At 42.9% G+C, this 24,756-nt stretch overlaps 1 protein-coding gene across 1 annotated transcript in view; it reads left to right on the top strand.

Moving 5' to 3' along the window:
- Nucleotides 1-24,756, top strand: part of GMPR (guanosine monophosphate reductase) — a 41,458-nt gene that overhangs the window by 2,967 nt on the left and 13,735 nt on the right. The window contains exons 2-7 of the mRNA XM_063402969.1: nt 1,229-1,348; nt 1,969-2,052; nt 3,699-3,872; nt 11,591-11,672; nt 13,940-14,046; nt 19,491-19,533. Of these exons, the coding sequence (XP_063259039.1) occupies nt 1,229-1,348; nt 1,969-2,052; nt 3,699-3,872; nt 11,591-11,672; nt 13,940-14,046; nt 19,491-19,533 (610 nt within the window). The remainder of the gene's footprint in view (nt 1-1,228; nt 1,349-1,968; nt 2,053-3,698; nt 3,873-11,590; nt 11,673-13,939; nt 14,047-19,490; nt 19,534-24,756) is intronic.

Below are 24,756 nucleotides of genomic sequence, written 5' to 3'. Positions count from 1 at the left end.
TCTTTTGTAAAACTGTAGGGCAATGGTTCTGGCGCTGGTATCTGCATGGAATTGGTTGTGGGATACTCTTGTTTCCCCCCTGCCCTCTCCCCTTGGATTCTAGTTAATGCATTGTATTAAGAGCGAGTAAAGTATATTAAATTTTCATACCTGTTTCATACCTATCTTCTTCGTACTATTTTCTAATGTTAGCTGCAGCTAAGATTCCTCTGAGAATGGTTTGTCATCCTTGATGGCTGGAGAATTAGACTTCTGATAGTAAATGGGAGAAGGGGGAATCTCCATTAGGAAGTGCTCAAAACGTGTTTTAATTGAATAGTAAAAAATCCTATGTTTTTTCTGTTACTTTCTTTCTTATGATGGATTTCAGTTTAGTTCAGGTTTCCAGATGTTACTGGGTTAAAGTTGCAGTGAGGATTAATGAAAACTGAAGGAGCCTTCATTTTTGCTAGAGACTAAACTAATATCTTAGAGTTGTGCATTTCTTTTTCATTTTCCTTTTGAGCATTTTTCCCGTAGGTGGGAAGATCCTAGGTAGGCCAGTGGGAACTGATCTCATTTGATAATACTTCTTGCAGATGTAAGGAAAAAAAATGCCTGATGTTACCGTGGTCATTTGAAGGTGCTGAAGAAGAAATAACTTTGAAGGTGAAGGTGGATACAGTTTTAAGACATTAACTTAGAAACTAGCAGCTTCTTGGTTTAGCAAGCCAAGGTATGATTGTTCATATTGTATGGCTAGAGTGCTGGTAACTGTGACCAAAAGAGCATACTTTATTATTCTGTCATTTATCTTAAAGACTGGGACAAAGTCCTCTATGCCCTGGAGATGGAGGGAGTTGCAATTCTGACTTCTTTGGAGTTAGGACTTCAACTTGAGTTTCTCAGGCAGCCGTACAAACAGCTGAGGTTACTTCTGTATACAATAACCCGGAGGCCTCATTGTCCTTTCTTTCCAAGCCCTTCTGCCTTTCATTTTTTATTTTTATTTTGATTCTTTTTCTTAAGTAAGATCTCTATTTAATGAAGAAAACATTCTCTTTTTTTTTCTTGTTTAGAAGGCAGAATTGTAAAAAAAAAATATTGATGTAATAGTGGAACAAAAGGAACAGGAAACTTGACGAAAATCGAGAAGCTGTGTCTAAACATGCTGTATCTGAAATCTGTGGCAAAACTCGTGTAACATTACAATCAGTTCCTTAAAAGAATGCATGTCTGTTCACTGCAGGTCGACCTCACGCGCACCTTCACCTTCCGTAACTCCAAGCAGACGTACACAGGAATTCCCATTATAGTGGCAAACATGGACACTGTGGGGACATTTGAAATGGCTGTGGTTATGGCAAAAGTAAGTCACAACTCTCATTTCTGCAACAGCTGGGAAGCTGCTGGGTGACAGTGAGCAGCCTTTGTTGATTTTTAGCTAAGTTTCTCGGAGAATGGGGGAACCTGAGTTTAAAACTCCAGAATAAGAAAAAGCAGGTGTGGTTTTACAACAGCACAGTTACCACAAACAGGGCTCCTGATACAGGAAACTTTCAGTGGAGGTGCTTCCATACCGAGTAGATTCCATCTTGGGTGTAGGCAGAGCTTGCTTCAGGCAGAGCTTAGTTAGGTCCCTTTGTGCTTCCTGCCAGAAGAAAAAATATTAGCTGACAAATATTAGTTTTGAAAGCGTAGGTTACGGGATAGAGCTGCAGCACTTTGTAAGTTAATGAGCCTCTGTCACATTGAAAATACTGACAGTAGCTTAATGAAAAATATCATAAACCTGGTCCTGAAAGGTTGGCTAAGTATGCCAAGTTGGTTTTGGAGAGCCGTTTATAGTTGCCTAGTCTGTTATTCACTGTTACTGTTTCTTCCAGGCAGGATGAGCCTACACTTAAAAGAGGATTTTTCTAATGCCTTATTTTGCAGCTGAGGGAAAAAATTTGGACATTAATATCAGTTCTCTTGGTTTTTTGCTAGCATGCAATGTTCACTGCAATTCACAAGCATTATTCTCTGGAAGAATGGAAACTGTTTGCTGCCAGTCACCCAGAATGCCTTGAGGTACATTTTTCTACTGTAAATTATTATGGTTTATTGCTTTGTTCTGAACTCACTGCCTCTTGGGAGTGAGTTGTTACTGGAGTCTCTTGGGAGTACCGCTGTCAAGTGAGGTTTTGCGGAATGAAGATATTTGCTGTTCTTAAATTCATCAGGGGAAGTGGCTTGTCCTGATTTAAAAGAACAGCTATGTGAATCCATTACGAAGTGCTTATATTAAGATGCAAAAAAGGCGTTTATGCCTGGAATGGAAACAGAAAAGTATCCTGAACTCGGAGGAAATACTTGGGAGTAGCTATGAGTGCTGTGCTTGTGTTGCTGTTGGGGGCTGTGGAGGTGCACCAGTGTGAATGATTTCAAGTCACCCAATCACAGGCTGGCCCTGCACACCCTTGTGCCAGGCAAAGTCTTTGCCATCAGGTGTGCAAGTGGATCTGGAGTCTGCAGGCTGGCGGGGCCCAGGTGCTGGGCCCAGGCAGGGAGGAGCATTGAAAGTTGTCAGAGCCTGTGTGTCCTCCACTTACCTTCTTGCACCAGAGCTCACTCTGTGCTGTTCCTAGCTGTGCTGTCCCATTTGTTCTCACGGTCCTGGCCTGAGCCATTATATATTGTACATTTAAACATTGACTTAAGTTGTGACCTTCTCACATGGAGACGACTTTGTCTGGCAGGCCCCTGTATCAGGAGAGGTACTGTAAGTGTGCCTGGCCATCTCCCCTTCCTGCTCAAAGTTCAGTGCAGTTTTTGATCTTTCTCTGTATAGAAAACAATAGCACACAGCTGTATTGTATCTTTGCCTGTGGTACCTTTTAGATTTATATTGTAAATTCATTTTTACAACAAGGTTACAAATAACGAGGTTATCCGAAAGTGAGCCTAGCACTTTGGTCAATGAGGATTACATATATGCCACCATAGGGTAGAAAGTGCTCCCAGGAATGTCCTGTGTCTGAACACTTCCAAAGTTAACTTATTTGTGGTACATAATGACTGGAATAGGGTCTTCTATTCCTATGGTGATTAAATACTGACTTGCACTGTGACTTTGGATTTCTGCAGAGGTTTTGTAGGCCAACAGCTGTGGAAACTATTTTTCTTTTGGAAAGAACTCGTTGGAAGACAAAGGAAGAAGCAATCTGCTTGTTTTCAATGGTAGCTGGCCCTGCTTGAGAAAGGGGATTTGACTACAAAATCTCCACCAGACCCTTCCAAACAAAATTATTCTGTGATTCTGTAGATCCCAAGAGTGCTTGGTGAACTTAAAAGACCCAGATTTTACTTTCTGACAGTGCCCCTAATTTTGCTTCTCCAACTTCCTGGAAATACACCAAGCTAGGACTTTATCTGTGTTCTTATCAATATGAGTATGGCTGAACCTTGGCTGATCTCAGATGATTATATATGCTTGTGACAATCCACTTGTGAATGAATGCTAGAATGCTAATTTCCCTCTCTTTTATATCATTTAAACAAGACGGAAATAGCCCACTGCTTTTCCCAGGGAGGTATTTATTTCATATTACATAGTGTGATTTTTCACTAGTTACCAGCACAAGTCCTGCCAAGACTACGCAGGAAAAGACAGACAAATCGTGTGTGTTTATTTCAGTTTTTGCAACATACTACTCTGTCCTGTTCTGCTTTTTCAGCATGTAGCAGCAAGCTCAGGTAGTGGACAAGATGATTTGAAAAAGTTAACAGCTATTCTAGAGGCCATTCCAGCCATCAGATTCATCTGCCTGGATGTGGCAAACGGCTATTCAGAGTATTTTGTGGAGTTTGTGAAGTCCGTCCGTGCCCTGTTTCCACATCACACCATTATGGTAAGTGTGTAGAAAGGGTTGAGGGTGTGTGTGTGTGAATTCTGTCCAGGAACAGGACCCAGAGTTTGATTTGTGGTAGGCATCAGAAGCTAGAAAAGGAAGGGAAGCAAGGAAGGATGTTTATTAACAGTTTGGCATGGTCCATCTTCCATTGCTGATGATGTGTGTGGGAATGTTTAGTGTATATTCTGATACAGGTGTCTGGTTAAAATTGGCTTGGAGGGCTGGGTGGATCCAGTTCTTTTCCTACTCAAGTCCTCCTTCCCACACTAGGTGAGACTCTAATCATTAAATGTGTAGGTTTATTTTGGTGATTCCAAGCAGAGGTTTGCTGTGGGAATGTGCCACGTTTCTGTCCAGCTGGGGCCAATGACTGTTAGGTCACTATGAGGACAGCTCAGTGCAGACCAATCCTTGCCCATGGTAAGAATGAGGGGGGTGTTGGGCAGTTGTGAACAGCATTATTAAGGAGCAAAATAATCAGTGCTGGGGCTTTTCATGGAGCTTTCTGTGATGTTACTATCCTGTCTCAGAATGCTTTCCATGCTTTCTTGAGTCCTTTTGCACTAAGAATAAGGTGTTTGCATGGACATGGAACTCCTAGCAGCAGAGCGCTACTGCTGCTTTCCCAGGGCTCTTGAAGAAGTGTTTCTGATTTTTTTCCATGAGAGTAGCAGAAATCCTCAAGCAAAAAGCAGATCTGTAATGAGGCTAACCAGCTTTTCTTCAAGCCAGGGCAGCAAAAAATCATGTGCTTAGGCAACACTTACCTGCTTTCCCATGCCAGAGATAAAGCTTCATGCATGTAAAGTAAACGTGAAGTAAGAATGTTCCTAAATGCACATTCTCCCTTGGTTCAATAGAGAGTAACATTCAAGCAGCTCAGAGGAGGATGCATTCCTTTCTCCCATGTTGGAGAAAGGCAGTGTTCTTGCTTCTGAATGATGGAAAACTGAATCACTTCAAGCTGGAATGCTTGTTGGAGTTACCATACACTAATGAAAAGGCATTCTTCAACAGCTGCCAGGAGAGGTGGGAACCATTTTGGTATGGTCGTATTTCCCATGGCTTTGGAGAGAGATTTTGGAACTATGAAATGACAAATAGGGGCCTTCTGAGCTTTCTGCTTCACATTCACTGCAGTGAGGGAAGCAGCTCTTTCCCTGCTCTGAATCTGAAGTATTGTCCCTAGTGACATGATTACTCCATTGTCTTTGTCTTTGAAGAGTTGTGGGAGGGAGCTTAAATCACATAGTTAAAGCCAAAGATCATCTCTGTCAGGATAGGAAAGAAAATTGTGTGTCATGCCCTCCTCCACCTCCTCACAGATTGCTGACTGTGGAGGGAAATCAAAAAAGATGAATTCTCCAGAGGGCAGAGAAAGTCAATGTCAAAGTCAAATATCAAGCCCAGATTTTAGTACAGGATTCTTAGGCCGGTGTCATCCACCCTCCACATCTGTTCAGATGCCTTCCTAGTGTCTCTCCTTTTTGCTAAGGTTGTTGTTACTTCAGGTCTCATTGTCCTGACAGCACCACCTTCTTGAGCACATTTACAGCCCTGATCTGTTCAGTTGTCTTCTCTGATTGTAGCTCCTTTCTCTGAACGTGACTTAATACGGCTTATGTTTTTCATCTCTGCACAGTGATAATTTCCACTCCTAAAAGCATGCTAAAAAATTTGGGGTGTTCAAAAACCTTTAGTTTTCCAAAGCCTCCGGAGTCTGTTCAATCCCTGGAGGTCTCTAATTCAACTAGAGACACCCACCTCTACTGTGCTTCCAAATGAATTCACATTCTGTGCCAAAATGGCCTTTTGAAGCTGTTCCTGACTGAAATGCAGGAGCTGGTCCAGGCTCCTTTTAATGGTAATCTGGAAGACAAGTCCTGCTGCTACCTGCTCTGACTGCTTTGATGTGTCTGTGCTGTGCCTGCAGTATGTTCTCTGCTGTTGAGGCTTTCGAACAAAAGGGTTAGCAGTTAAATAGGAGGTATAAAAATAAAGAAGCTTTCTCTTAGCTGAAAGTGATCTCCAGGACCTTGCGGGCGGTCTTGTTTGCTTTCCTCAGCATGACTATTCATTCCACAGTCAGCTGCAGTGCAATACAGAACAGTAACCCAACCCTGGATCTCAGGGAATGTGTGTTCCCTGGGGCCACATAATGGGTTTAGCTCTGAGGTTGAAAGGGGATGTGCAAAGCAACTGTGGCTAATGTAGTACTTTCTGTGGCCAATACTCCCCTGCAGATGGAGGATGTCTCTAGTGTAACAACCTTTCAAATGCATGTTTCTGTCTTTTTAAATACTTACTTTTATTGCTTACAGGTTACCTTATTTTATTCTACCTGGTTCTGACACAAGGTTTTTTCACTACTGCAGTGTATTAATTTATAAAAAAGATCAATTTCTCCATGGAACACAAAGGGTAGGGAAGACAAACAGGGACACAAAGGTACACCGTGACTTGTCTTCAATCACTCATCAGTTTGGGAATGGGGGAAGAAGGAGTATTTAAGTCTTCTGAGTCTCTCACAAGTGCCTCTCAGAACCAGGGAGATCCTGAGGAGGATCACCCATTGGGGTGTTTTACTGTTGCACAGTGTTATGTACCTCAATTGTGCTTGCTTGCTCAAGTCTAAAGAAAACCTTTAGTCAGCATTCATGATGGACCATCAGAGCCTTTATATTAGAGGTTGCCATAGTTCCTATTTAGTTTAATTGTAGACTTTAGGATTGTTCCATTACCCTGAAAGTCTGTCTATAAGCTACAAGCTTATCTTTGCCAGCAAGGTTTGCCAAGTTTTTATCCTGAATTTTCTTTTCATGGTATTCCTCTGTTCATTATAGAAGAGCAATCCTGAGGGGAGCAGGGAGTGTGGCAGGAAGAAGACTGAGGCAGGAGCACACTTGGAGGTACAGTAGCACCCACAAGATGTGGGCCAGAGAAGGAGACAAGTGGAATTGCAGAGCAGGAGCCAGAAATTGTTGCTGCTCCTTGGAGTCAGTAGCAGAACTTTTCTGGGCATTGGTTGGAGGCAGTTAGAGAAGGCAGTGCAGGGTACTCCCAGTTCATCCCTGGAACACACACCAGAGTAAATCCAGTCGTGGCATGTCCACCAGGGCTGACATCTCAGAACTAGGGGCCAGGCAGGATCCCAGGATCAGAGAAAGTGATGATGCTGAGCCTGTCTCAGGTCAGGCACAGTACTGAGGGCAAGCACCCACTGAGTATGGCTCAGCCTTGCAAAGGGCATCTCCCTCCATCTCATGGTTAAGCACCCCTTGCTTTTGTGGGTGGGAAGTGTCCTTTGGCCGTCTTCCTGATAATGTGGAAGCACAGACTGTTCTTTCCTCTAGGGTACAAGAAGAAAGTTTGAGAACTGTTGTCATAGACACTTCTCCCCAGCTCAATCCATTGCCATTTGCCAGCAGCTTTCAATCAGTGCAGCAGTGTTCCTGTCTTAGGCAGTATGAGTTGATATTTATAGCAGGCTTTCATGAGGCACAGTATCAAATGCCTGACTGAAATTCAGAGGCACTGCCCTACTGTGTTCACTAATTTTGTATCTCTGTCAGAGAAGCCAGAGTCTTTATAATCCTGTTAGGTAAAATCTTAATCTCATTAAAGTCAGTAGGGAGACTCCCTTTGGCTTTTCTGAGGCCAGGATTTTCCTCAGGGTTGACCCACAGTTCAGTCATCCTGGATAATGCTGGAATGACCCAGGATGGTGTTCACTTGAAACCTCATACTGAGTGATGGTCTATTACAATACTTGCACCAATTGCTATATTTCCTGACTAGTTGTGTAAACATACTGCAAACTGAATTGTCTATAGTGACTTCACTGTGCACATTCCAATTGTGTTCTATTCTTTAAAGTTAATTTTAAGAGGGTTTCATTTCTGTAGTCTCAGTCTTTCTATATTGACCTTTTCAGATTTTTTTTAAGTTGAATTATTCTGTCTTTACCATACCAGTGGGAACTTCAAAAGCCCTTTTGCCTCAATTCAACTGTCTTACTGGTATCAGTGGTAAGGCAAACATAGGTTTCAGTAAAGCGGAGTTCAGCTGGATGTGAGTAAGCTGATTTCCTTTCAGCTGTCATGCTGGGGTCTCTTCACATACAGATAGCTGTGCCTCTCATAGTGGGTTTTTTTGTGCTCTCTGAGGTCTGCAAAAGGTGCCTCAAAGGAGCGAGCCTCTCACTGGTGGGTTGAAGTCTGCTATGTAGAGCTCTATGTCTTCCTTGAAAATTTGTTAAGGATCTGCAAATTCAGAAAGACAGAAATCAGTGATGTGTGTACATGCATTCCAGGAAAAAATGTATGCTGAGGACATAAGTGCTTTTCCCTGCTAGGATGAGCATTTTGAACTGACATATGCAGTTCCAACATTTTCTAGCAGTAACTTAACAGTAAACGTCTGGTTAACATTTCTGCAGAGACAGTTTGACAGCCCTCTATGCTCTGCTAATAAGAAGACACTGCTGTTTAAATTAAATACATATTTGATCCCAAATCTCATGGAACCACTGACTTGAATATCTGTTCCTTCCTATTTATGAATCTTTCGAATGTGTTCCAGTATTTCACCAGGTTGTAATGTGGTGTGTGTCATCTGCCTTCCAGAGGTAAACTGCTTCCTTTATGTCCCAAGTGCCACACTCTCCATCACCCCACCTTGGAATGTACAGCATTTAGTATAACAAATTACCACTGAGCAGAAAGGAAGCAGCACTTAGCTGAAACCCTGTATCTATTATATATTCTTTATTTCCTGATCGTTCTATTTTATTTTATTTTTAATCAATATCATGCTCTTTTGAGCGAAGTTAAGTGGTCCTGTATCGTAGACCACAAATTGCTGATTGATATTACCATTGTTTTTTAAAGTGCTCCAGGTGGTGGCTTGTCAGCTGTTTCAAGCTAATATAAGGAGGAAGCAAAATTCAGTAAAAATAAATAAATGGTGAAATAGGAGTCAGAAATCAGTAAGTGGAGAGAACAGGCCTTGCCCAGTATTCCCTGGATACCCTCTGTTGACTTCAGCAGTAGTTACATTTGAAAAAAAGCTAAGAAAATACTAAGTAAGGACTTTAGAATTTGCCTTCTCCTGGGCCCATATCAGTACTGCTACAAACACTTGCTAGGTCCTGCAACATCATCATCTAAGAGGTTTTCTGAACATCTCTAGATCTGAATTCAGATCTCCAGAAGTGAATAGCCTGTCCTTTGCACAATTGCAAAACAGGTGATGTGGAGAACTGGAAGTTCATCCTGTGCAGTTTTTCTATTTAGGAATGTTCTGTAGATATGAGACAAGCCACAGAGCTGAGATACAAACTAAACTTGGTTTGTAATTGTCCAAGAGTACTGAAGGAGCTAGCAAGTGTTAGAGCAGGACCCCTCATCACCTGTCAATGGTCTTGGGAGTCTGGGGAGGTTCCTGCTGACAGAAGATGAAACTGTGTTACTCCAGTTTACCAGGAGGGTGTGAGGGAAGACCTGGGAAACTAAACACGGAGGCATGGGACACTGGCCGCCTCTCTAGGAAGCCTGTTCCAGGGTTTGTCCACCCTCTCACTCAAGAACAGATTCCTCATGTCAGGTCTGAACCTCCCTGAGGGACACAGCTTTGAGCCACTCATATGCATGCTGTCACTGGATCCCAGGGAGAACTCAGCACCTCCCTCTCCATTTCCCTCCTCAGGAAGATTTAGAGAGCAATAAGGTCATCCCTTGCCCACCTTCTCTCCAAGGCAGATGAACCCAGTGCCTTGGCTACTCCCCACAGTACCTGCCTTTCAGTCATATCACCAGCTTTGCTACCTTCTTCCGGCAAATTCAAAGACCTTCACATCCTTCTTAAATTATGGGGTGCAATTTATAGGATTGCATTCCTGTACAACGTTCCCTCAGAGTATGGGAGTGCAATTAGTACAGCTGTAGTGAGTCAGTTCAGTGTGTGCTATGTCAGCATTCATTTGCCTTGTGCAGCCCTTTGCAGAGGAAAGCGTAATCTGAAAATGCACTGGCTAACAGTTTGTTTTCAAATGTAACTCAAAGCGTAGGTTTTAGCTCATAAATCTCCTTTGAATAGGATTCAAATGTCATTTGAAATCTTTGCTTTTTGAAGACTGTCTTTTCCCTGAAAATCATCTGAACAGAGGACACTCCTGGCAAGGGAATTAATCTCTAGCTTCCCTCTGATTGCGGATCCGTCAGATCCACAGTTGGACACTTGCAAGGGCCTGCCTTCTTGCAGTGCACTTGCATCAAAATGTTTCTTTAACAGAATAGAAATAGACTGGCAGCTCTCTGCACTTACTGCACCAGTTTTGCAAGCCAAGTGTGTGCTACAAAGTAGTTTTGTAGTTTCTTTTATTAAAAGTATCAGTAATTTCATCACACTGCATTCTCTGCATTCTCAGCATCCATGGACCAGAAAAATCTGTATCTCATGGTAGGCTACAACAGGCCCCATACCCAGCCGAGGCTCTGACAGAAGAGGGCCCCTACATCAATAAACCACCCATGAAAAACGTTACTCTAGGAGTAGGTAACACAGTGTCAGAGGAAGTTCTACAAGTTTCTGCCAGAATTTGGAGTAGGTAAATGTTCCTGAAGGCAGGAGTAGGTCACAAGGTGACTGTGAGCCACTGGTGTGACACAGGCAAATGCCTTCTTGTGTGTCAGACAAGATATTCCCATAGAAAAGGCAAGCATTGTGCAAAGTCTTGGTGAAAACTCACCTGTACCCCTGTGGATAGTTCTCATTCCTCAGCTTCAAGAAAGATCTTCAAGGAAGTCTAGTATGATGGCAAACAAAGACGAAGCAATTGATTAGGGGTGTGTAGAGCAGTAGAAGAAGTTTTCTAGAAGAAGCAAGACAAAGGCTGAGAGAGCTGCCTTCACTTTCAGCAAAGATAACAATGTAGGCAAAAGGAGGAAAAGAGCTATTGAAGTGCAAGGAAAAATATGGTGAAGAACACAAACCAATTCAGAACTTCTTTCAAAGAAGATGTTGCCCTAAACAGCATGCTCTCTGTATCTCTGCAAAGGTCATGCAGAGGGAAACAAACCCCTGTTTTTAACCACTGGCATCATCACAACCAAATGTATGTATATGGCATGAACACTCAAATTTATATAGTCTGTATGTACATAGCAATTTTGGCACCGATGCATAAAATTAGAAGAAGAGTACATTACTTTCAGTGTGCAAAATACTGAATCCTAAAGGAAAAAGATATTTTCCAGCATTTTAAACAAGATCTGAACTTCTTCCTGAAAAGTGAGTTAGGCAAAAGACATAGAGGTCTCTAGGCTGTTTGGGAGAGATAGCTAGGGCAGGACAGGTGGAGCAGTTCACTGTGTGTAAGAGAGAAGAAAAGCCCTTGTGGTTAGGGACGATGTGGTTGACAGCCTCTGGGTGAGGATTAGGAGGATGGATGACAAAGCAGATCTCCAGATGGGATGCTGAGGATCAGGGTTTACTGGACTAATTGTTAAATTTATTTGACTGGAGAATTTACCTCTGCAACTGGTTTAGTCTCAGTGGCACGTCCAAGGAACAGTATGGTGGACTATATTCTTCCATACTCTGTATAGTTCAACTTGTAAAAGCTCTGGATAAAACTACTTTACTTTAACATTTTTAGTCTTTACTGCAGTAGTCTTGTAATCTCTTGTACATGTGATACTGTTCTTTCTTTCTAGGCAGGCAATGTGGTGACAGGAGAAATGGTAGAAGAACTTATTATTTCTGGAGCAGATATTATTAAAGTGGGTATTGGACCAGGTAAGTCAAATAAGGGTGGCTTTTGGTACCATTGGTAGAGGAGTTGTCCAGATGGAACAAGTGTATAATGCTGTTTTCTTGCCTGTTAGATTGCCAAGACCCACTCAGGTCAATAAAGTACCAATGAGCTTGCACACACGGTGTGTTTAAGAATTACACACACAGGGTGCTAGTGTTTTGTACTGCACAGTGTGGCATGTCGCACCTTCAGTCAGTGAAGATGCCTGTTGTGGGAAGCACTGGGCTGCCTGAGTTCTTGATGTTATCATTCATAATGTGTGTTGTGTTTGGGAACACTTTTCTAGCCTGTTGAAAAGAGGCTGAGTCATCCGAGCTGAAGCTCAAAGGATACTGTGTTCAGTTGTCCACTTCTATCAAGGAAAGATGGGTTTCTGAATAGCTTTATGATTTGTGTTCTGTGAAGCTGAGGTTGTCCATGTCAAAGTCTTCAAAGATGAAATGGCATCAACTGTGAAGTACAGATAGCTTTGTCTCTACCTGTTACTGTTGTCTGGGAGCTAAAATTTACATTTATGCACTTAGATGCTATCCATAACTCTTAACATTTTTATGGATAAACAAGAGGACCCTGAACTTCTTACAGTGTTTTCCCTATCTTCCCTTCCCTAATACTGTTGTCTGGCATACACTGCCATAGTTGTCTTTTTTTTTTTTCTCTTTCCTTCACATGTTCCTTCTCCTGCTATTTTCTTCTTAGGCTGCAGCTGGAGTCACCATATGTGGGTTAGATTTTAAAGTGGCTAACACAAATGCCACTGACAGTATAGTTGTGAGCAGGCAGTGCAGTGCAGGGTGATTGTTTACTCGACAGTGCCAGATAGTTAAGGTCCATGAACTGATAACTGAAGCAGAGAAAATGATGTAATAAATGTTGCGGTTGTGCACGGGAAGATGCCAAATAAATACTGCAGAATGCAAGAATAACAACAAAGATTTCGTGGTGTAATTGTCATGGGCAAATTCAGATTGAAAAGACGAATAATTATGGTTTGTAGCCTCAAACATGGGAATACGGGTAAATGCTGTATAGTCTTACCTGGAGATCTTCTTGAACAGATCTGTACAAGTTGACCACGCAAACCCATAAGTAACAAATGCTTCTCTCTCAGGTCTTGAGGCTCTTTTCCAGCTAATGATCCATCCTGTGGAAAATGGCAGTGATTTATTATAAAGCATTACATACACTGTAAAGTACAAGCCCTGTGGAAATTATATTAAAACTAATTTTCTTACTATTTTTGAAGAATTCTTCTCTGTGTTTTCACTTTATCAATTCTTTGAAGGATCTTTGGTAACTTTCTTTTGCTTTACTGGTAGTTTGAGTATACCTGGATGTCAATGGAGTGAAGGGATTCAGATTTCACTGCATTTGGTTTAGAATCTGTTTTTGAAAGTCTCATTTGAAACTCTCATGTAGGCCTTTTAGGTCTGTATCCTAAATTATAGGACCTAGACTGGTAACAAAGCAGTTCTCATTTTGACTCTTAATTTGAGGAAGAAAATAGAGAAGGTATTCCAAAAGATCTGTAGCCATGCTGCTATTTGAACTGTAATTAATTGGGTTATGTATATATACACACACACCCCCCTTTATTTTTATCTGTACATGCATGCACAATACTTGGGTATAACTAATATAGTTCAAATATTTCCCTTGTTGCCCTATACAGCTTTCAGATGATTACTTATCTCACTTTTTAAATGCTATGTGCTGATTTTTTATATACCCCAAAATTCCAGTCAACCAAATAATTCTGCCTTTAATAAGGCAGATAAATAAAAGATGGGAAAACTGTAAAAAAAAAAAAAAGCACAGATTTTACCAAATAATTACTTTAAACGCAGAGAAAAGAGATAGAAATATTTATTAGAAGAAATAGTCAGGTAATAAATCCTGCTGCTGAGTCTCACCGGTTGTGATTCTGGTCCTTTTGTCCCTTCCCTTCAGGTACCTCAGTCAGATTTGCTTTTTTGTGATGCAGTAATTCCCTCACATTCCTGATGAGAACTAAACTGGGATTAGCTCTGAAGAAGAAGAGGGGGACATTAGTCTACTCAGCCACAGCTCCCATGAAGTGGTGTGAGCATTTCAGAACTCAAGTTCCTATGTGTTCCTTTTATCTGTGAGAGGCCAGCATTGGCAATAGAGACTTGAGAGAAAAATAATGCTGATAGAAACATATTTTTTCTGTATAATTTCTGTCATTCTAATGGGCTATGTTTATTTCTCTCGTTCTCTTGTCTAGGTTCTGTGTGTACCACTCGGATTAAGACAGGGGTGGGCTATCCACAGCTGAGTGCTGTTATTGAGTGTGCAGACTCAGCACATGGCTTGAAAGGACATATCATCTCCGTAAGTAACAATTGTCCACGCTCAGATTCCCACTGTGCAGATGGTTGTGGAACAGGAGAATCAAGCAGTCTAGTACCCTGCATGTTAAAGCCTGTCCTTCTGTCATCCCCAGTTGACTCCTGTTATTAGCTCCCAGGACAGTCAGTGGAAATCCAGATGTAAAGAAATCAGCTCTCTAACATGAAAAAGATGTGGGCACCTCACTCCTGTTTATGACTTTCAAAATCTGCCTCTTGCTCCCTGAATGGAGTAAGCTGTTAGTAAACAGAACAGGAAGCTTGATAGTGTTTTCACTATTGAAGCAAACAGTAATTGCAAGGAAAGGCTTCTGTAAAAGAGGTGGAATGTAAACATGGCTTTCCTCAGAGTGTGACTGAGGGGCAGGCAGGCAGTAGAGGGGAGCACAAGGTAAAATGATGCAAGCCCATCTGTGCCCTAGTTGGATTGATTCTGGTAGCATCATCACAGAGCTCTCTGCGCAGGGGCAGGAGTGTTTGAGGTGGCTCTTTTGAGCACAGCTGGCACGTGAGCCACTTATGTTCTCATCAAACTCTGGGGAAATAACAAACCTCTGGAGGAAAAAGAGCATCTGTCTGTATTGCCTGCTAATGGCAGTTTCCACTCTTGTCAGCAAGACCAGATTCACCTCACAGAGTGAAAGTAGATTGGTATGCATGGCCCCAGACTGAGCTAGAGTGCAGCCTGCAGCACCCAAAGGTCCCGTGTGCGTGGGCATCCACAGGCAGTCAGCGTGGCACAGGCTCTGCAGGCTGCAGGTGAGGCAGCTGCTCATGGGGAGGGCACAGGGGCTCACCTGTGTGCTGTGCTCACAGCCAGCAGGCTCCCCCTGCTGCCCTAGGAGACACCACACGCTGGATTTGAGATCTACTGCCAAGTGAAATCACTGGAAGGGCCTGGTTTTTTCGACCCAGGTGGGATTAGTATCCATGTGAGGAAAGGAGCGTTGTGTTGAGGAGGGAGGTGAGAGGAAAACAGAATGATTGGGGATGGGCAAAGAGTTGACTGGATCTCTTGGAGTATAATGGAGCAGGAACATGTGTTATGGTCAGATCTCCCTTGCTCTTTATTGTTGATGAATATGCAGTCCCTCCTCTCCATGGCTCCTCTATATGAATTTTGCAGAAAAAAAAGAGAAGCAGTCTGTGATTTTTGTGACTTGGGCAGTATCGCAAATGTTTTTGTTGATAACAGACAGTAGAACATGTGTGCACTAGAGCATGAAAGCCTCACTCGTTACTGTGAAGGCAGGATAAGTGTAAGTGTCATCCTGGCAGGGTGTTCAGAGACCCATTTTAGTTCTGCAATAATCATTTTCTGCTATCAGCCCTCAGAAGAGTGCTGTTATCCTGATTTTACAAGAAAACAAGGCATGTGCATTTAGACTGTTGAAAAGTTAGATGGTTCTGTACTCTACCTCCTTTCCTGCTTTGGGAATGGATCAGTTCTTGACTTGCTCAAGTTTCAGTGATCTCGCACCTATCAGCCCCTACGGGGGAATATAGGAGGGCAATTTGATACCTGTCTGCTACTGACACGTGGGCCATGAGAAATACCTTCAGCTGTGGCTGGGGTCTCTAACATCAGCTCAGCTCTGTCACCCAATCTAAGAAGAGTAAAGCAAGGGTAAGGACATTGTGCCTGAATTCTGGGGCGTTCAGGCACGTATTGGTGTATTTATTAGGGAAAGAAATGACTGGACTGCATGGTTGTTGCCAGAGCTCTGGCAAGTATATAATGGAAGAGAGGTATCCTCATGACAGAAAAACACCATATGGCAGCAATTCCAAGTATAGAATTTGGTCTGGTGGCAACAACTATACATGGCATCCCTCAAAATGTCTCACTGCTGTCTTTTTTGGGGATTGAAGAAGGGGCACACACTACCTGAGCCAAAAGAGATCCTTTCAGTCAGAATATTACCACAGCTGTCTATGTCAATTGCCCAGGAGAAAATGTGTCCATCAATTTTCGTTATGTTGAAATGGAAGTAGCAGGAAGGATGTGAAAAGATTCAAAGCCTACCAGCTAGCTTCATGTAGATTATAGCTAATGATGTGATATGGGCTAGTCCCTTGGAGTACTTTCTTGTATCCACTTCTGTCTTGTCCAGTACCTTAATCAAATTAACTCTTCATCCTTGTCTTGTTGGTACAATTTCCATATGAAAGAGAAGTCTCACTCTCAGAATGAGGAAGTGGTGGTGCTGAATACAGTATAGGTGCTGCAGAGAACACAGCACGACTGAACCCTGATCTTCAGGAGCTCTGCAAGGATGGGAGCACAAAATGGGATTTTAAATGTTCCTATCATGTATGATTTTTGGATCTAATTCGTTGACAAGGAAGGTGACAATGTGCAGGCAAACATGATAGTCCAAGTGAACACCTGGTGTCTGCCTAGTCATTTACACAGAGAAGTAGGAGGTAAAATTGCACAAGTTACTTTCCTCACGCTAAATTATCTGTAAGACTCAAAGCTCACCTCTAAAATGAATCTTTCATGACTCACTGAAAGCAGAGAGGAAACCCTCCCTAAGATACAGGTATGATTTCTGGCCATGCCGTTTGTCTTGGAGCCAGTAGTCTCAATTTTCAGTCTTGCTAATCCATTGGCCTTGAGAAAGTGCTGCAGTGAGTTACAGTGGAGGAGACCTACTGGAGATGTTCTTGTAGGTCAGACAACTCCTCTGCTGGGCAGAAAGGCAGTCACATATTCTAGTAAGCCAGCAATGTGGGGAATGGAAACAGCCCTGCATGTGTCCTCTCTCATGTGGCTATCATTTGACAGAGATCCCTGTTTCCCCTTCTCCCTGCCTGGGTGATAGGTCACCAGCATTCAGTGAAAAGAATGACTAAGGGCTTCTTCACCCAGCTACTGCCATACACAGAACACTTCCACACAGAAATATACCTGTTATATGTAGTTCAGAATAAAGCACCATATGTATTATTTCTACTGTTGTACATGCCACATACTTTTATATATCTTCTGCATAATAAATAGCTATCTGTTTGCTGATACTGTAGAAAGCACTGACTATGCAGTTTATTATAAAGGTTGCTTGAAATATAACTTATAGTTATAAACCCATTATAAATTGCATGTAATACTAAATGTTCAACCAGTATACTGGTTTTCCATGCTGTACTTTTTTTTCCTTGGGCTAGATTTTGTTGCGGTAAAATGGCTTTTCTGTCTGGAGAACAAGACTGGGGACAAAAACATTACTTCAGCCACATTGAAGTAATCCTGTTGATAGGAAATCTGCTTTCCCCTGTCCTTCTTCCTAGCACCCGCTTAGCTCAGAATCATGCTGTCTACAGGTTCCAAGACCATAACCCTTTCCAGTAGTCTTACCTTGGTATTATGCTAGTTCTCCTGAATTCAGAGGCAGATTTTTAGAGATGAATTTCCCCAGGGTTCTGAGGTAGAGGCTGAGCCTGCAGCAAGCTCTGTAACTGAAGCCCAGGCATCTTCAGGTGATTTTGAACCCAGACCCAGGGCCCTGTTGGGACAAGTTGAATTTCAAGGGGAAGTTTCCAAGGCAATGCAGCAACAGAACAGTCTTACTTTGTAAACAGCTTGCCTGCTTTTTCAGATGGAATGAAGTGCTTTACTGCATATAGCTTTATTACGTAGCATCTTCTGACGTAACTGCTTAGTATGTTCCCTTTTGTTTCCCATTCTGTGAATCACTAAATTTACCTGCTTATCTGAAGTAACTGGAAGCATCTACAGATAAAGAAGCGCTGTGAATCATCATTGTCGGTTCCTTTTATCTTAAATGGTAACCCATGAGCTTCTGGGCAAGTCTCTTAAGCTGCTCAGCATTTTGTAATTTGGTAACATTTGAAGTGGGTAATCAGTGATTACCTCATGGTACCTCTGAAAGCATAAAACCTTCATTACTGCTACCACTGGGTTAGTTATAAAAGTCAGATCCTGAGCCACCCAAAAGCAACTGACTGCAACCCACCTACCAGAGAGCATTCAAAGCCAGTGTCTCTCAGATAGTGAGAGTCCTAAAACTGTTCTTTGAAGATTATTAGACCCTTCTTTCTACCCTGGCTCTTCCTCCCTGACACATACACACACATACTCACACCCTCCTCCAGGCTATGACAGACTTGTTAAAGGGAAAGAATTGCACAAGCAGAGCCCTTAAAAGGGGAGAGAGATTCAGCTGTCAGCCCAGCACTCGTTCCTGAAGCTGACAGCAAGGGTGTCTAAGCTCAACAAAAGGCATAATGTGCTAGAGGTTATCAGCAAATGGAATAAAAGCCTTTAAAGTTCTACCAGCCGCTGTTTTCAGTGGGGTGCCCTTTGAAAAGCCACTCACTTTTGGATCCACCTGCTCAGTTTGTATCTGAATCCTTTTCTGGGCACACAGAGTTTCTAACCCCCAGCCCTGCTGCCAGCTGCCCATCAGCGCCAGCTCTAATGTGGCTGATGGTGGGGGTGTCTGGCTGTGCTGGGCCGCAGGTCATGCACAGCCACGCATTTCTGCCAGCAGGGAGGTGAAACAGCGTGAGGTAACTGGCCAGTCTGGGGGTAGCTTCAAAAGCAGGAAAGATTTTGGCAGTCTGCAGTGGATCCTGATCATCAAAGGAATGGGGAGCTCTCCTGGTACAATGACTGTGTAGACTAAAGGGTCTTTCATCTGGTGCTCAGACCTTTACGTATTCAAAAGAACCATAGCACATGATGAGCTCTGCTGTGTGTCATTCCTTTTTTACATTTGTAACACACATACACAACCTCCCTCTCCCCAACTGAACCCCCTTCATCACCACTGCATTGCACTGAAACCGAAATGTGTAGGTCAAAAATGCTAAAGGTCCAGAGTGCTTTTGTTCCCTTACCAAGGCCATAGTAAACAGTAAGGAGTAGGATGAGAGGCTCATTTTCACTTACCAAAGATTGTATCAACCAGGTTTGTTAGAGATTATCAGATAAAAATCTAACATAACTGTTGGTATATTCCTTCTCCCCTCCCACTGTGACCTTTTAATATACTGTAAACTACTGAGAAAGTTATTTTAAATGTCTTCGGTGGTTTAAGGTAGAGGCTTGTGGTACCTCTGCATCACACAGCCTTTCATTACAATGGCAGGGGATGATCCAGATCATCAGAGGAGGTTTTGTTTTCTAGTTTCTGGGATTTGGAAACTTGCAGTCAGGAATTTGCACTGGTGCTGTTACCAGTGATATTATCAGTAGGTTGTACAGTAGAGTAGGTGAGCCTCAAGGAGGTAAGCAGTAGAAAGGATTATCTGGATTCCCTGAAAACATGGGCACGATGATACATCCCAGCTCCATTGTTCCTGAGCAGGGGCCACAGTGCTGCAGGTCGCAGAGCTCCAGTGCTCACTGGGCCCCTGAGTGACCTCGCTGCCACTCACTGTCGTCTTTTCTTTGTGCAGGACGGAGGATGCAACTGCCCAGGAGATGTCGCCAAAGCGTTTGGTAAGGACAGTATGTCGTGACACCCCCACGTGTCTCCAGCGCCCCTGGCAGCAGGGATGCAGGAATCGGTGTGACCCTGAATGTGTAATCAATTAGCAGGAAGTTACCATAGTCCCTGCAGCTGACTCCAGTGAAATTAATGCACCAGGCGTGAATTTGCTCTTTGGAACAGACAGTCCAAATTCTGCAGTGCAAAACATAGAGTGGTCAAAGTGCTATTTCGAAACTATCTGCCATGTGTGTGTGAGATACAGCTGCTGGGAGAGTAACATGAAGAAAACTGATTAGGGTTTCTTCTGAGTAGGGTTCAGAGATGCTTGTCACATTGCCAGATCTGGCTGACTTGAGCCTTGAGTGGAAGAAGAGCCTGTGGAATGCATATTGGACAGAAGAACAAAACAAAAAGGCAGGCCAGATCCCTGGAGATGTTCTTGGGATCAGCTGTCCACTTGAAGAGATGAGATGTTATTTATACTGTATCCCCTAGAGCTAGGCAGATGTCTGAAACATCTAAGTTAATAATTAACAGATTTTGCTTTCATGTCATTAAGTTCAGTGAATTGCACCAGTTCTTCGTGATAAAATAGAGGATTTAATCTGAATATTGTCTGTTGGTCATGAAAGTTATGTTGGCATGAGGGGTCAAACTCATGATTGTCACTTAGCCATAACCTTGTTACAGCAGCATATGGGAAGCAGGCACTAAATGCATCCTGAGGTGACAAGACATTTAAAGGTACTCCCCCACCTCCCAAAATGCCAGACTCTTTGGAGGTGTCAAGTAGGGTATGCCTGGATACAGTGGAACAGCACAGTCTCTCACTGGGATTTCAGGGTGGTATGAAAACAAGAGGCAGCATATTGTGATACAGAATGTCTGCTTTGCAGGAAGCTTTGCAAGTATGGAAAGTAGAGGCAGGACTAAACTCAGATTACAGACTTGCCAAGAAAAGCTCTAGGTCTCCTGGAAAGGTTGAAACCAAAATCTGAGTTTGCAGACAGCTCCTGTTTTGAGACAGGTCAGATGACAAGGACGACTTAATTAGAGAATTCTGAGGACAGTTGTGGAGTGATTGCTATCAGCAAGGAATGTGCTTGGTCAGAGGATTTCATATAACCTTCATATCACCATTTATGGTGATGAGATGCAGGGAATAGATACTTCCAGTTGTGTGATTCCAACATAGCTGAGCAGCAGCATCCACCCTCTTAGACAAAATTGTATTAAAAAATGCCCAACCTCTCCTCACTCTGACATACTGCCTGCAGTGAGGTCTTTATTCTGCCTTTCTCTGGCACTACAGCTCACCAAATTCTTACTGCTGGTGTGGTCCTTGAGAGCTTGTGAGCTGAAACTGTGACCTCACTGTATTCCCAGCTAGCTGCACAGAAACCTGGCCTGTGGAAAAGGTCTTTCTTCAATGAGAGCATTTCCAAAAGTTAGAACAACAGGAAGCAACTTCACAGTGTATCAAATGTTTTTCTTTGTAGTGTTTATTATGAGTCTGAAAGATCCTTGTAGTCTCTTTGGCTAACTAAACCTGAACCATCTTGAAACCTGTGATGAGGCAGCTTCTGGCTTTGCTGTTCATCAAGAGGTGCTGGGATTCCCAGTGGTACATGTCTGAAGGCTGCCATGGAAGTATCCCTTGGACAGAGGAGCATCAGAAAGCTGACATTTGGCAGGCAGTAGTTGTATTCTTGATAGTAACCTGGACTGATCAGTGTGACTGCATGTCACAGCAACAGAGCTGGAAATGATGGAGATGACCCTGAGGCAACAAACTTACTGTATCTGGTTATGTACACTTGAGGTAGACACTGTGAACATCTGACAAGCTGGACCCAGATGTGCATTTGTCAAAGATATGTGGCAAAATAAGCTTTGAGATAACAGTATTACTATCAGTGTTTATTGAATGTTACTGAAGTGATTGGCTAACTGAGCCTCGTAGAATGTAGCCACCATACCCAACATTTACCGGTCAAAGCCTTGATACTGGACTGGCTGGCACAGACCTCTGTTACATGAGTTACATGAATATCTCACATAGCAAAGACCAGATGATAAAACACCCAGATCTACAATTTCATCTAGGGATGAAGGCCTGGACAAAGCATGGGCAAGATACTAGAAGAGGACTTTGGTTGAAGTAATTATGCTGGATCTAGTGGCTAACTGTAAAATCTTCATGGGATAGGATGATTCCATATAAAGCAGTGACATAGCATCTATTTGAATTATGGGAAGTGTTACGGAGTCCCAGATGTGAAGACAAGCACTGACAAATGGCTAAAGGTGTGACTGGAGGAGCCAAGTTCATGGAAATAGGGGGAGTAGATTGGATTGAGTGAGAGAATTGTGAAGAACCAAGAAACAGATGTTGAGAAGCTTTAAGGTGACACCTGTGACTTGATGTCAGGACTCAGAGGCAGATTGTGCATTTTGACAGAGGGGAAACAAGGTAGGAGCCTATTTAAAAACACAAGGAACAGGGAAGCACTGAAGGTGAGGGACAGAAATGCTGGGACAAACATACTTTGGGAGAGACTGCTGGATGGGAACCTGGTATGGATTCGCTAAACTGAAGATGTCACTGCCATCTGGGTATTAGAGATGATAATGAAAAAGATGTAGGTTGATAGGAAAGAAATGCACTATTTTGATGTAGGAATGAGAGAAAGCATGAAGGAAATTTATGTTGGGCTCTCAGATGGTTCATACAACTGAACCCTTGGAAAGGCTGATAACATGAACACATTTCTCAGAATGCTCCAGGGAGGCACTACTGTCTCCTTTTTGAATGATGAGAAGTCAAAGCACAGAAATACTAAGTTCAATTGCCTGAGGTCACATATATTTTTGTGACACAGCCAGGAAGGAATGTGCCTTTTGAATCCTATGCCAACATCTTTAACACATTTCTGCTGTTCCTTACAGCAGTGGTGAGAAGAGATGCAGGAGCAGGGAAGGAAAAGGAAGGAAAAATCATATGGAAAAGTCAACTGGGGACATACACTAGTTCCAAATTATACCAGATCACACTGGCTTTTTCTCCTGTTTTCAGCAGCTGTGTATGTACCTACTGCTGCAAAGGCTCACTGGCTTAGCTGGAGCACAGGTGAATGTTAATTCCAGGGCAAGCTCTGGTCCAGGCAAACTTCACACTGCATCTGCCTGGAGGGCTGCCCAGCTCACAAATCCAGGCTGACTCCAGCTGAATTTGTGCAGAGCCTATCTGGTTATCGGTGACTTGTATAATCAGGCATACAAAAGACATCTGAGGGACTCTGTCCAGATCCAGCAGAACTGTGTGAGTGCTGCAAGCTTGGGCTGGCGTCAGCACTGCTGTTCTGTAATGGCTTGAAAGAGGAGGCACTGTGAAATGTGAATGAGCAAAATCAGCCCAGATACGGCATAGCCTCAAGGGGAAAGCCAGTGCATGAAAGTGTCATTTTGTGAAACCAGGATGAGTCTGGCCAGCTCTGGGTGAGCTACTGGGATGCTTGTGTGCAACATACCCACCCCATCACATCCTGTGTTATCTAGGGGGTTGTTGCCAGGTGTTTCCACTCCCCCACAACCTAAAATAATGGCATGCTGTCAATCTGTACTTGAAAACAAAAGATTGCAGATGGATGTTGCAAACATCACTAGTGCTTCTGGTGGTTATATAAGAAAAACATGCATAAGTTAAAGACCATGCTAAAAACTACAACCTCCCAGTCAGATATTAACTGATACATAATGGAACAGACTTGAAACTTTCAGATATCTTTACAACACTGAAGCACAGTGGAAGGTTCTGGAGAACATTGGAGAAGTATATTTAATATAGGCTTGTCATTTCTGGAGCAGCAGGGCAGCAAGCATGTGTCGTTTCAATGTTTAGACGTGCTGCATCTGCTCTAACATAGCTCCTCTCTTCTGGAAGAGCTTGATGAATTATGTTGTAGTTTGCAAAAGTTACTCAAGTTGGATGAGTTTCAATCCTGTAATTCAAACATATTTGCTTCCCTCCCAAAAATATGCAGCCAAAAGGAAAATAATAAATAGATACTGAAGTACACAGGAACCAACATTCTGTGATGCTCAAGTGTAGATTTCATGTGCCTTTTGCATTATTAATTTGAAGGCTGTAAGACTCACAACCAAACATGGGACTAGAATTGGGGATCAGGAGATACTATTGACAAGGCAGAGTCCACAATGTCTTTGGCAGCCTTTTGACTTCTTGAAATGCCCTCTTTGCAGCCTTGACCTGAAGTCTGTTCTTCCTTCCTCATGTTTTCTTCCACCCATGAAGAAGATATAGACTAGGTTTCCCAGGGTGCTTATTTTTTGCAAAGATGGAGCAGGGTTGTGCTAGATAGCAACAGGAATTTGCCACCAGTAATTAAAAGATGAGTATTCCCTTTGTTTTTTGGCAGGTTAATAATAGTAGCAGACATGAGTCTAACCAAGCCTAAAACTCAGCCATCTGAAACAAGAAAGCTCAGGAGAAATCTGCCAGGTAGCTGACATGATAGGACACCTGAATGGGTGCCTGGCTATAAATATTGCTTGTGATGTGCTTTGCACAAGCTTCATTTTTAGTATCTCTTTACCATGGACACAGTGTTCCTTTCAAGCAGCCACCAGGGGAAGGGAGGTGAGGTCAGCAGAGCAGCTGGGTGCTCTGCCCCCAGGCACTGCTGCCAGCTCTGCTCTTTGGCAAAGGGGTGGAAGAAGGAACTGGCACACTTCACCCTTGTCATGTGTTCTAAGATCAAAAGATTCCCAAATTCAGATTTGGCAGAAGCTGAGCAGATTTGATAGGGATTTCACTTTTCAGATTTCCAGGTCTGGTGCTATTGTTTGGATAGTGACAGAGTTCAGAGCAAATCCTAATGCCAGACTTACCTAGTCTGGGATCCTCCCAGAGTTTCGATGTGTTCTTAGGAGGATGGGTGTAGTTCAAGCTCATCTGCTTTCTGTCAAGTGTGGTTTATAGCTCAGTTCTTCTGCCAGTTCTGGGAAGAAGCTGAGCTGAGGGGAGGCCTGTTCGGACACATAGACATTGAAGAAGCAGAGAGTATGAACAGGAAAGTGCTTTGTTTCAGGGGTGGGTCACCACAGGCTCATAAAAGACTAAAAGCCCAACTTTTCCAAGCAACACTAGATATGCCAAAATATCACAGGGCGAGCTGCTGGTGGAATAGTTCCAGCCCAGCTGGAAATAT

Source organism: Prinia subflava, chromosome 1, assembly GCF_021018805.1.
Source record: "Prinia subflava isolate CZ2003 ecotype Zambia chromosome 1, Cam_Psub_1.2, whole genome shotgun sequence".
NCBI classification, from domain to species: Eukaryota; Metazoa; Chordata; class Aves; order Passeriformes; family Cisticolidae; genus Prinia; species Prinia subflava.
Note: the sequence above shows the minus strand (reverse complement) of the source record. Positions and strands in the feature narration are given on the sequence as shown.